The 13,526-nt window shown below is 41.0% G+C and overlaps 1 protein-coding gene across 1 annotated transcript in view; it reads right to left on the bottom strand.

Moving 5' to 3' along the window:
* Window positions 1-2,157: 2,157 nt before the first annotated feature.
* Window positions 2,158-13,526, bottom strand: part of LOC106934592 (insulin receptor substrate 1-B) — a 56,381-nt gene continuing 45,012 nt past the window's right edge. The window contains exon 4 of the mRNA XM_015014579.1: window positions 2,158-5,300. Coding sequence (XP_014870065.1) covers window positions 5,293-5,300 — 8 coding nt within the window. The 3' untranslated portion in view covers window positions 2,158-5,292. The remainder of the gene's footprint in view (window positions 5,301-13,526) is intronic.

Genomic DNA, 13,526 nt, shown 5'->3' with positions numbered 1-13,526 from the left:
TGTAATATGTTGGAAAAATCATGATGCCAATAAGCATGGTTGATTTTGAGGACTGCTGTGAGTTAAATCCCTTTATGATGTGACGTTTTAACATTTCCACATACAGTCCAGTGTGAACATTTCTCTGTTCATGTGGAATTAAGTGTTTCACCAAAACCAAGTAATACTTTATTCTCTTTATTTTTCTATTCAGCAACTTAATTAGTTCCTGTTTTGTTAGGGTTTATTAATATGTCTAAGTTTAATAGCGTAACAAAACCACAATGTTCTGTTTAACTATATTCAAGAGAAAACTCAGGTTAAGAAAATGGCCGCCTGTCAATTAATCACTGGTTGATTGATAAGCTCAATCAACTTCAGATTAACTCAATCAATGACTCGCATCCCTAATTAGAACTGAAAAGGTGCAATATTCTACACAATAGGCAACTGCAAGCCACATTTTAAAGAGGAAAATAACCACAACTTTTGTTGAATGAGTTTTTTTTTTTTTCGTCAAGCAACAGAAGTAGAACGCTCTACATCAACACTAAATTTTACAATATTTCCATTCAGTACCATCCCTCAGGGGGCGCAGCAGGAGCAGATAAAACAATTCAGTCCAAGCAGCAGCACCATTTTTTTCTGCACATCAGAATTTCTAAAAAAAAAAAAAAAAAAAAAAAAACACGCTAATGCAATGAGTGAGATCATACAGCCACTTAAACTGCCCACCTACACCCCTTCCTCCGCCAGAGCTCCACCACGAACCTGGTGGCCGTTGAACACTTTGCCACGATCAGCTGCAAAGAAATGCAGGGAGTTTGACCAAGTTTGAACAGCTCAGGCCATGAACGGCTCTCTGAAGGACAGCGTTGCTAAGCCTAATCGTCCGGTTGGAGAGAAAGTCTGCTGACTTTTTCTCCAGGCTGAATGTACACTGAAGCATTTGGCTGAAAACGACGGCATTACCACATGAGAACATCTCCAAAGTACATTACAGTTTCGACTCATTTGTTTGCCCGTAGATTTTTGCTGGAATGATGCGTCGGATCTGCCGTCGAGATCAAACTGTTTTTTTTTTTCCTGAATTATTCGGAGCAATTCCACCCACAGATCCCATTCAGCTCATAATAAAGCCGCATTGTTGCGCCATAGAGTCTGAAAAGTCGTGTGACCGGTCTGAGAAAGTTTGTGGACTTACAGGCAGGCAAACACATGAGATACGGTGACTTGAAAAAGTATTCAAACCCATTCAGTTTGTTTTTCATACATTTCATGTTACAATCACAAACTAAAATGCGTTTTACTTGGGATTCAGCGTGATAGACTACCATAAAGTAGCGCCCAAATAACTAATGTAATGTGCATTTACACACACATTCATCTTTCAATGTCCCCAAATTAAATCCAGTGCAGCCATTTGCCTTTATAAGTCCTCAATTAGTAAGGAAATGCAGCGTGTGCAATTTAACCTCAGTGTGTGGTGGAAAACTAACACTGCAATTCCTGAGCAGACTTCTGTGGAACATGGTGGTGGCAGCATCATACTGTGGGAATGCTTTTCTTCAGCAGGGACAGTGAATCTGTGTTGATTTAATTGTGATGGAGCAAAATGCGGAGAAATCTACTAGATGTAGAAAAACCTTTGAGACGGAGATTCCCCTTCAAGCAGGAAAACCATAAATACTGTTGCCAGAGCAACAATCGAGACGGTTTAAATCAAAGCATGTCTACGTATCAAAGTGGTCCAGACCGAAATCCAATAAAAACACTTGAAAAGTGATGTTCACAGATGTTTTCCGTCTGTCCTACAAAGCTGGCAGATCCATACTTCAAAAGATATAGAGCTTCAAAGTGTTTCCCTACCATGCTGAGAAAAAACCCTATGCTGCACTTCTCTCAATTTCATTTGTAAGAAATCCTGAAAATTATTTTGTCTTTCAGTTCAGTTATGCACTATTTTGTGATGGTGTGCTACATAAAAACCCCAGTAAAACACACTCAAGTTTGAGATTATAACAGCAAAAAATATGAAAAACTTCAATAGGTATGAATTATTAAGAAAGGCAGTGTATATTTCTTTATGCTAAACAGACATATGTATTCTGACTTAAGTTGTATATCTCCATGGTGGCCTTTCCTTTCTCTCCATGCATTTTTTTCCCTTTTTTTTATAAGCCTCCAGTCAAAGTCACAGGCAAATTCAAGGTTAAAGCGTACACAAGTCTCCCACAGTGACCTTTATCTCAGAGAGAGCCTCATGAGCCAACTGTGGGCAGAGATATGCGAGAGTAGCCTCCCGCCAAACAGCGAGAGAATGCAAAAACAATCAAAATGTACATTTCAATCATAAAACAAAGCAAAGTGTCCCAAATTGAGAACTGAAGGTTGATTCTTGAGGTGGTGTCGGAGACAGGAGCAGCACAGTTGTGATGCTGCTGTGTTTTGGCACAGCTGACAACGTGATGATCAAGTCCTCGGATCCCGGGATCAAGACCACGACCGCTGACAGACGAATTTTACACAGAACAAACTGAAGCAAGTTACTCTTCAACTGTACAGCCGAGAAATGGACACAAAAATAGACATGTTATATTCTGCTATGACAAATGTATTAGCGCTATGTGCTAAAATGGGGCAGAGAGAAAGAGAAGGACAGATTAGGAAATAGGACAGGCACTTCAGCGCTTATGCATAGCGAAGATTAAAGTAAAGAGGCAAGCAAAGAGGAAAGGAAAGGGAGAAAAAGGAGTCGTTAAGCAGGATTTAGAGGCTAAAGCACTTTCACTTTGATCAGTTTGAAAAGACAAATGAAACATCCTAATTAACATTAACAACTGAGAACAAATTGGCTGTCAGATTTATGCAAAAGTAAAAATTATTACTAGCCCATTTACAGATGCTAAAATCAATATTTGCTGACCATACAACGCTATTGATAGGGACACTGTCCTCGGCTCTGTGTACTGTTTGTTATTTAGCATCCTGAGACGAACGGGATTAAGCGACTGTCTAAAGCTAATAGCACTAATGGGATTGCGTCGCTCTATATCAGGGGGTCTAACCCCGGCTGTGATCAGCAGTACAGTGAATTTATGTCCAGGCTAATATGCTAATCTGAGCCAGCTGGCTTTAAGCTAGCGAGCAAGCTGCACTATTCCCTGCTACAATTGCCATTTTCTTTCAAGCTTGTGGATTTGAACACTTTTATTTATGGCTCACCGAACAGCAAATATGAAAGTAAACGGTTTAAAAAAGAGAGAGAAGAAGTCAGGAGGAAAAAAGTATAAGCATCAAAATGCAACACATGGATTAGCAGAGAGCTAATGGCAGCTTTGCTAATATTTCTCACAGTCGGATAGAAGGCTAGCACGTTGCTAGTACCGTTTACATATATTTGCGTTCATGTCATATTGGAGTTATTGTTGTAGCAACTTTTATTTTGTTGAGAACTTCTCATGCAGACACAGCTAAACGAAGTAATAGTTTGTTTATAAATTCTGACAAAGTTGCTATAAAACTAAGAAACTTATAAAAGTTTAGTTTTAGACGCCCACAGACAAATGGGCAACACACATCGGCATGTGTTAAAAATACAAGTCTGAACTCACCCTAACAAGGTCCGGTCACTCCTCCTTTTCGGGCATTATAACTTAAGATCGAATGGCAAAATATAAGTTATTTGTGTCACCTTGGTGAACTTCAGTGCTGGTCCAATCTGTAATAAAGTATGGCAAGCCAAGAGTGCCAAACATTGGTGTTGACTGATCACTTAAAAAATAAATAGAAAATACAAATCGTCATTTGACGTGCATTAGCGCCGCATTCCAGAATTGTTTTTCTTTATTAAAACCAATTATCTCAGCAGAAGAAAAAAAGAAATCTAACAAAATAAAGACCTGAGTTTGTTAATTAAAGGTGGTTAATGTAATTTAAATAAAGGAATAGATTGTTGAATTGTCTTACATTCTCTTAAGCGATAGCTCTGATTTCCATCCTAAGCATATATGCTAAAATTTTACTTAGAAATGCCCAATTAAAAAGTTTATGGCATACAATTAATTACGAAAATATACTTTTTACAAAAATCTTTGCGATACAGACATTTCTCCTTTTTTCACCGCTCATAAACAAGTGAATCTTTGGAATTACAAATGCTGATTTTCACATCAGTTACATAAAAGAAAGGTTGGAAACGTGCCGATATTGGGAACCAATGATTTTCTGCATTAAAGGGGTTCATTTGATGAATATCTTATTTTCTTTCTTTACATCCTTTCTTCCAATAAATGTCAACAATGGCAGTGGTAGAAGTACCCAAAAACTTTAATTAAAATAACTAGCACCTCAGTAAAAAACAATATATATTAAATGAAAATACAGCCCTGAGTTTTTTTTAAGTATTACTAATGAGATATCACTGGTGATATGTACTTAAAGGTAAATAACATTTAGTTACTTTGGAAATTTAATTTCAATAAAATTAGGAAATGTGCAGATCACATTAATTAGTTTTTTCAACTCACTATCAACTTAAAAAGTTTATACTTTTTTTTTTTTTTTAGGGAAAGGGCATAGCAAAGATCCTACTGTACTAAAACCAGAGCAGATGTAATGCTCTCTGGAATTTTAGATGGCATATTTGCTAAAAACATGACTGTTTCTGATTAGAGAAACTTTAAATATTTCCAATCTCTTGCATTGATCCTATATGACATGAACGCATCGGTGGTAAAAAAAAAAAAAGAAAAAAAAAGCTACTGATCTCTATCAGCACCATCAGCTGTAATTACATCAAGTCAAGAATGAAACAATAAAACCAAAAGCTTTAGCTTTTAGAATGGCTACGATATGAAAATGAGGCACTTTTTGAGCAGCTATGTGACTTTACATATTTTCTTTCTTTTTTTTTTAAACATACCACTCAGCCAAATTTGTACTCTTTTGTCATTAGAGGTTCAAAACAAAACAAAAAAAACACACACACACACACACAAAAAAAAAAAACCACTTTATTCTCCATTCTGTACCGTCCTCTGATTGGCTTTCACTTCATGAAATGAGAGCAGCGAATTACTCTTTAAGAATATCATTTGGCACACATCCCTGTAGGTTTGCTCAACCAACCGGATGAAAGCGAAGAGGAAAAAAAAAAAAAGAAATTTTCCATCAGTTTATGTCAAAGTGCTTCAGGGTTGCGTCCAATCCAGCAGCTCTGTCCATCTGATTGGCTGTCACAGGAGGGAGAGGTGGAGCATCGAAGCGCTTTGAGTGATACCAGATTGTCTCTCCGAGGATGAATCGCTGACATCAGCACTCTGCAGAGGAAGAAAAAGAAACACAATCGGGTAAGATGTGGAACAAACAATAAAACGGACATTCAGAAGATACAATTTATCAGGTTTATTAGGATGGGTGACGTTTGATACAAGTGTCCGCTTACGTGTTCTGGAACTCAGTGATCCAGAAAGAAAGACTGAAGTTTACAGGCTGGTCAAACAGGCAGAAAAAGAAGGGATTCAGACAGGGAGAGAGACAAAGGGGGACAGCAAGATACAAAGACATCGAGGACACCTACTGCTACAGGCGATCACACAAATCTGAGCTTTTGACTTTAGGCCAGCAGGGAACAGACATTCGGATCGGATGCTGCGTTTCTCAGGCCGTGTGATTGCGTGACTGCGGTGCATAGAAGACATAGAAGCGCACACACAGGTATGCGCAAAAAAAAATGTCATCCGCAGCAAGAATCGAAAGTTTAAACAGTCATCCTCAGCAGCATTGATGGGATTAAAGTCCAGGTTCAGAGGCTAAAAAAACAATCACATGGTGTCAGGACGCCATCTGTCAGTCTCGCACACAATAAGCCATCTGAGGATGTCCTGGCCAGATCTTCAAAGCGCTAAAATATTTTTGCAAATAATACTCTGTATGTGCCAGCAGGCTTGCAACTTGTACTTTTGGTCTGAAAACAGCAATGTTGGAACTTGAAAATGCATTCAAGGCTTCCATGAAGCGCAGTGAAATGGAGAGAATCTAAAAATGCATTTCATACGAGTCAAACCAAGAAGAAATGAGGCACAATTTGCAAAACGTCCAATTGCACATGAATGACGATGAATGGTGTAAAATTTAAATTGAGCACTGACTGTTTTTCTCAACCATGCTGGGCTGAAAGTTTAATGCTATGTACGCAACATACGAGAGCTCGTAAATAGTCAAGTTATTATCAACCTCCCTGGCATTTCAGTCACTTTAAGCAACCAGCATGTCGAGGGGAGGGAATCTTCATTATTGAAGACAAAGCGACTGCATAGCGTGGCATGAGAAATTACAAATAACTTAAGCAGGAATGGCACATGTGTACTTTGAATGGATTTTTTTCCTACTTAAAATCCCAAAGCTTTTTTTTCACTTAATGAAAGTTACGAACACGTTGCCTTGAGGTCTGATCCTCTGTTTCAAGCTAGTCTGTTTAAGAATATTTGGCCAAAATGGGAATGATGACACAATTAATATAGACTAAAACAAACAAATATGAGTTGCAAGAAAAGAGAGAAATTAAAAGTTTATCCCCATTCATGCTTCGAAGCATGTGTCCCTAACCCCTAATCAGACTTTTACTCAACACAGAATAGACAGAAAAAGCCTCTTTGGTCAATCTGTTTAGCACATAACCTGCTAATAACTAAAGGTTGATCTGAAGCAGACACATGAAAAACAAAAACACTGTAAGCGTTTACATGTCCGTCTGTGAAACAAGCAGTAGTGCCTCATCCTCCCAACATGCATCGTGTGATTATCACAGCAGCAGTAATGGCAACAATTGCCTTCGAGGAGTTTTGGACGTACAATTGTTTACATTTTTGCTCAAATGTTTTTCATTACTTGCAGTATTTTCGCTCAAGGCTCTCCTCCCTTCTGGATCCCAAATGAGATTCTGACTGTACGAGTCCCGTCTTTGTCACGTCTGACAGATCCGCTCCCTAATTTGATGTCGTCATTGTTTTCCTTACAAAATGCCTTATAACTGTTATCGTACCGTCTGACAGGTTTTTACAAAAGAGCGACAAGCTCCTAAAGATCACGTTGATGCTCAAATTGACGTGTCTTTGAGTGTAATTGCTGCTGTGAGCATCTACGGTTTTAAAATGTCCCACTTTGGAGTAAATGAGTGGCTGCTTGTGCAGTTTGCATTGCAAACGGGATTAAAAAGCAATATAAAAACGGCTAAACCGGGCTGCTTTCTGCAAAACGCAGTGACTCACGGTGGAGGAACTCCGTCTGTTTTGGCCAATCTAAACAACATCATAAAGTTACTGAAGAGACCCAGCTCACAGAGAGTTCCCTAAAATTTCCCAGCAGCGCTCAACTCTCTAATTGCACCAGGATACTCTATATTTATACCCCTCCTTCTCTCCCAAGTTTCATGCAGTGCGCTATATTTAGCCCCCCCCTCCTACCCTTGGCACAGGCGGTGGCCACCAGCCGGCCTGCCGGTCCCCGGCGGAGTGAAGCGCAGCACATCGCCTCCCTCTCTCCAGCAGAAACAACAACAAGCCATGAGTCTGGAAGACCCCGAAGAAAGAGGCGACATAAAGCCATGAAGAGGGAGGCGCTACAGGTCCTCGAAAAAGTATTTACCCCCTTATGGAGTTGTTGCTTTTTAGGTAGCATAAATGGGTTTGCGGAGATTTTAAAGTCAGATGAAAGCAACCCGAGTAAAAGCTCTCCAAGTTCAATTGTGCAAAAAAAAAAAAAAGAAAAGAAAGAAGAAAAAAAAGTGATTGCCTTGAACCTAAACACTGCCTGCGTCGACCTTGGCTCCAACAGCCGTCATCAAGTGTTTGTGATAATTACATCACTGCGGAGGCATTTTGGTTCACTCTTTTTTTATGAAGTGTTTTAGTCAGAAGATGGTTTTCAAACACTAATGACCTGTTTAAGGTTATACCAAAGCACCTCAATCAGATTTATGAGGAAACTTTGACTAGGCCACCCTAAAAAAACCTTTTTTTGGAGCCTTTTGGGTTTTTTTTTAAATCAGTCCCAGACCATCACACTACCGCCACCATGTTTGATGATCGGCAAACGTGGTGGTGACAGTTTTACACCGGCTGCAACAAGTTACACTTTTGTTTTTTTAGTCCACCAGATATTTTCCACAAAAATCTTGGGGATCGTCAAGATGCCATCTGGAAATATGTTCCAGATGGCACACTCTGGAACATGGTGCACTCTCCCATAGATGGCATTTTTGCTTCAGATGTTTTTTTTTTTCTTTTGTGATCTTCTGAATGTGTATGTTGGAGTAATTTTGGCCAATCCTGGGAAGAATCACAACTATGCCATGTTTTCTCCATGTGTGGATAACAGATCTCAACAGAGTCCCAACAGTTTTTTTAAGCCTTTCCTTCTTGAATATCTCTGGATCTTGATATGAAGTGCTGCTTTTTGAGGTCTTTTGCCATGCTTCATGCTGTCAGACAGATTCTGTTTCAATTATTTCTTGATTCTGCAGGGGGGTTTTATTAGGCAATTAAAAAAAAGTGGTTCATTTCAGATATTTTTCCAACTTTTAGTAAAATAGGTTGAAAACTGTTTGCTGTATTGACTCAGGTTATCTTTGATATATATATTTTTTTCGAAACTTTCAAGTGTGACAAGAAAAATTGAAGAAATCTGTAAGAGGGAAGTTTATTGTTTACGTCGCAGCGTAATATTGACCTTTCCCCAATAAAGACTTTATACAAATGGATGAAAAAATAAAAGCTGCTGACTGCCTCGCATGCTACAATTAAACATTTCCTCCCTCAGCCCCACTAATCAGATATCGGCTTCTTATTTTCTCCCCTGGCACATCGATCTCCTTCATTTCCTCGAATCGTTTCACCATCTGTGGGCAAATCAATATCACAATGGCCGCGTGCTTCTCTTCCTCTTATTCCTGCAGCCAGACTGTTTAAATCAAGATGTTTGACAAGACTATCTGCCTCCGCAGTCCTCGTCTCGCCACTTTTACTGCTCTCTGGCTCCGCTGGTGACTGTGTGAGTGCGTGTGTGTGTGCGTGTGTGTATAATCAGGGAAGTCTGTATGTGTGAGACAGAGAGAGAGAGAGAGAGAGAGAGAGAGACATCCTGATGAACGGCTGCTTTAAAAATTGAAAGCCACCCAGTTCTCTGGTCGTAAATCTAGCGTGTCAGTCTGTCATTTTCCTGCCGCTGCAGCTCCCCACATGACGCGGGGCAACATGAAATGAGTCACTGTGTCCGCTGGCCACTGCAGTCATCTAAAATTATATTTCGCCTGAAAAGAAACAGGAGCAGACCGGAGGTACCGCACTCCATCATTGGAAACGGAGGTAAGCACCGGCAATGAGGGGAACTGCTGCGAGCTACGAGGGAACGGAGGCGAGTTCTACTAACCTCGCGTGGAAAACGATGCAATTCACCTCCGAGATAATTTGTGCTTCCCCATTCAGGCGGAAAATTGTGTGGTTCCAACCTGCAATCTGAGACCTGTTTGTGAAAAACACAGACTCCCTCAAAGTCCAGGGGTAAGCCGTCCATGACCTGTGATCCACAGCGAAGGATTTCAGAATCATCACAGGATCAGGGATGAAACAAAATCTCTCCAATCAGCAAGTTTTCCAAGTGAGCAACTCCGCTTCTGAAACCATCCGGAGCTGACATTACAAAGCTTTCCAAGCGCATTAATACCGCCTAAACTTTCTCAGGTTGTTTTTTCACATTACAACCACAGCTTCAGTACAATTTATTGGGATTTTACGCGATAGACCAACACAAAGCACGACGTCATTTTAAACCACAAACCACGTCTGGGATAGTGTCAACTTTCTGACGTAGCCGCTCCGGTCTGGTGAAACCAAAACTACGTACCGGACCACGTGTCCAGTACTCTGATGTAAAATAAATATTTATAAAAATAATAATAAAAAAAAAAAAAAACCCATTCCCATGAGGGTGACAGTGTGATGCTTTTCTTCAACGGGGTCAGGGAAGAAAACAATGAAGGGTGAATCATAATCGATATCGCCACAATACGGCGACTTCCCCGATTTGCAGGTCAGTATTTGTGGATTTCACTTTATGACTTCCTGAAGAGCATAACAAAAATATGTTTTTACAGAAAAGCAGCTTTGGAAGCTGACATAACAAGGCGCGATGACCGGCCAATCCGGGAGCTGCATTTTATTTTCCATGACCCTGATTGGCTGTAACCCGAAGAACAGAAATGAGGAAGACTATTGATGTTAGCTTTAGCAGTAGAGCTAAGATGAAGGTTTCCTGTATTTGGTGTTTGAACTATTAAAGTGTGCTGCAGTCATAAAACACTTTTAGAGGAGATCTGAGTTATTGTTTCTAAATTCCCATAAACAGTGACGGTCTGCTGTGTTCAGCAATTATATCTCGCAATATATTATATGCGTCTCGTAATTATGTTTCCCTAACGTCATGCATTCAAGGAGAGTGAAAAGTAGCATCCCCATGGTGAAATATGGTGGTATCATCATCATGCTGGACCTTCGGCAGGTACAGAGAAGCTGGTCAGAGTTGATGTGAAGAAGGACGGAGTTGGAAGTTCATCACACGATAGAATGGTCTAGCTAAAGTCCGTCACGTTGGATCCCAATAAACAAAACAAAACAAAACAAAAAACAATTTGCGGTTGAAACGTGACACAGCGTGGAAAAAAGTCCAAGAGGCACAGATCCTCATGCTTCACTTCATTAACTCGTCTCTCCTGTGAGTGGATTAGAGGCGCAACCTGAGCCGGAATCCAGCACGAAGACAGCTGCAGGAAGAGAACTGGCAACCCGCGGGACGGCTCCGGTGTCGCCTCATTTCATTTCTTCCAGAGACGCCGGGAAGTCTGTCGGTCAGGGGGACGTGTTTTGTTGCCCTCTGACCGCGGCGTCTGACTTCACCGTAGTCGCTGCTCGGTCGCGAATCTGAGTCCAGCTGAGGATGACGATGAAACGACACTCCGCCCGAAAGTCTCGCCGAGTTACAGGGGTTTGAGAATTGCTTCTTCGAGGAGGGCGTCAGCTGCATCAGCTGATGGTTTCACAATGCTTGGAGTCACTGCCAGAGGTGGATCAGTCTCTCTAATCCCTGCAGCAGATAAAAAACTCATCATCCTCTTCCTCGTGTCACGACTCAACTCAAACTGTTTAATTTTCCCACATTAAGTGTCTGCTTGAGGCAAGGCAATACAAAATACCTCGTGTTTTTGTCTAAGCTAAAGTATGAAAGGCTCAAATTCTGGAAACCTACTGAGGCTCTCAATTAGGAAGGGAAGCAGGGCACAAGAAAAGGGAAGAAGGAAGGATAGGAAGAAAGGTAACAAGAAAGGGAAGTGGGATACAAGAAGGACAGAAACAAGGGTGTTAGGACGCAACGATGGAAGGACAGAGGGAAGGAAAAATGACGAACTAAGAGAAGAAGGGAGAAAGGAAGGACACGAGGATGGGAAGAATGGAAGAGATGGAAAACACAAAGGAAAAGAAGTGAGAGCACAAAAAACAAGAAAAGGACACAAGAGAGGAAGAAAGGACACAAAAAAGAATGAAGGAAAAGAAGAAAATAGATAATGGGACGCAGACATCAACATTTATTTTTTATTTAACCAGGATTAAAAACTCTTTTACAAGAGTCTCCTGGCGAGCGGCAGCAGAACAATTACAAGTCATTTATTTGCACGTTCTGCGTTTTAATTTTCCCGTCCTTATCCAGGCGACAAATTCCAATATCTTCATATCATGAGCAGGAATTCTGCGCCGATAAAGATCAAAAATCGAAATTCATGTCAGTGAGGCTTTTTGGCATCTCGTGCTTAACCGTTTTAAAGTTGATCATCTGGAAACTTTTAATCTGGGGTATGAATAAGGATTAACACGGAGGCCCATTTCCCTCAGCCACTCTTCGAAATGGGAGAACGTTTTAAAACGGATCCCGTCCTGAACTTACCCGGATCTACAGCGGAAAAAGGATGGGAATTTCTTTTATCCCCCCCCACACACACACAGAAAATGTAAAACCAGTTGCTCTTATGTTGCCATTTTTATTTATATTGTCCAAATTATGAACATCCAACAAATTTAAAATAAATAATTAATGTTGACATTATAAACAGAGAGAACTGTTTAAAAAAAAATACTGGATTTTTGCAAAAGCAGGAAATTTCTGAGCACTCGGAAAGTAAATCGTGCTCGATTCTAAAGCGTTTTTATTGAGAAAAAGGTTCAGTATCACATCCAGGCTTCTGGTTTATTATTCCCCCCATCCAAAAAAGAGTCTAGCAAAAGTTTTGGTAGCAACGGCTTGGATCCTTTACGCTTGTGCTTAGCTAACCTGTATTTTTTATTTTTTTTAGCAGGTAATAAAAACCCAGTGCTCAGCTAAACGGAACCAACAGGACGACAATGGGCCTCCGATTGTTTGCCGAACCAACAGGAACGGCTCGTTTGGAAAGGACAAAAGCGGCATCAGTCGCCACCGGGGCCGGCCGCACACCTCCGCAGAAAGAGCAGGTGTTCGCCTGTAGGAGCAGCGATTTGCAAAACCTGCCGGCTTTTAGCAACAGTTTGACACTCGAAGCGGAAGCCGATGAACGCAGCACATGTTCGACATCCTGTCACGTTACAGTCCACGGCGCATCTCTATACATCGCTGCGTGCCAGCTGCAGTGGAAACCAGATTGCTGGGTGTTGAAAGGCGACTGGTATGTGCTCTGACTACGCTTCCACACCCACTCTGTCCCGTCTTTAACTCTGCCGCTGTCAATCAGGCCCGCAGCACCTACTGCAGCTGTGCAGCCAGCTTTCAAACCAGGAACACGCGAATGTGCAACGTACATTTGCATGTAATATGGCCCAGTAGGTGGATCAGTAGGAATAGCTGGAGCTGAAGGAGGCGGCGTTGTGAGGGGTGAGGGGTGAGGTCATTGCAATTTCTAGCTCTACCTTTTATTAGGCCGATGTATCGGGTGAAAACTGAAAGCACCAGCGGCTTTAGATAGTTGCCATCGAGCTGCAAATATGACAGCGGGAAAGCCCGAGGGGTGTGTTACGGCACACAGAGGAGCAGGAATGTGTGGGGTCAGGAAGAGGGATAGACAGAGCAGCCGAGTCGGAGGGGCTGGGGGAGCAAAAGAGGCGTATTTGCATGTAAACCGGGTCCAGTGTTCCCATGACTGCCTCCACATTTGAGTGTTGTTGTAGAAGTGAGTCTTTCTTTATCAAGCCAACCTTCAACCAGCTGGACAAACGGCCTGTAAGCTCCTGGCACAAACAGCAGCGTGGAGAAAACGCATACCTCTGGAGTTCATCGATTAATCGTGATGAATAGTGATTATATGATTATTGAAGTAATCGTCAATTTATTTAGAAATCGATTAGCAGCTAACTGGTGTATACAGACTCAAAAAAAGGCCATTTGCTGAAAGAGCAACATAGTAATGAAGCCAAAACTATATATATATATATATATATATATATATATATATATATATATATATATAT

This window comes from Poecilia latipinna, unplaced genomic scaffold, assembly GCF_001443285.1.
Source record: "Poecilia latipinna isolate Pla-1442-1.1 unplaced genomic scaffold, P_latipinna-1.0 Scaffold1830, whole genome shotgun sequence".
NCBI lineage: Eukaryota > Metazoa > Chordata > Actinopteri > Cyprinodontiformes > Poeciliidae > Poecilia > Poecilia latipinna.
The sequence above is the reverse complement of the archived record's forward strand: the minus strand, read 5'-3'. Positions and strand labels throughout refer to the sequence as shown.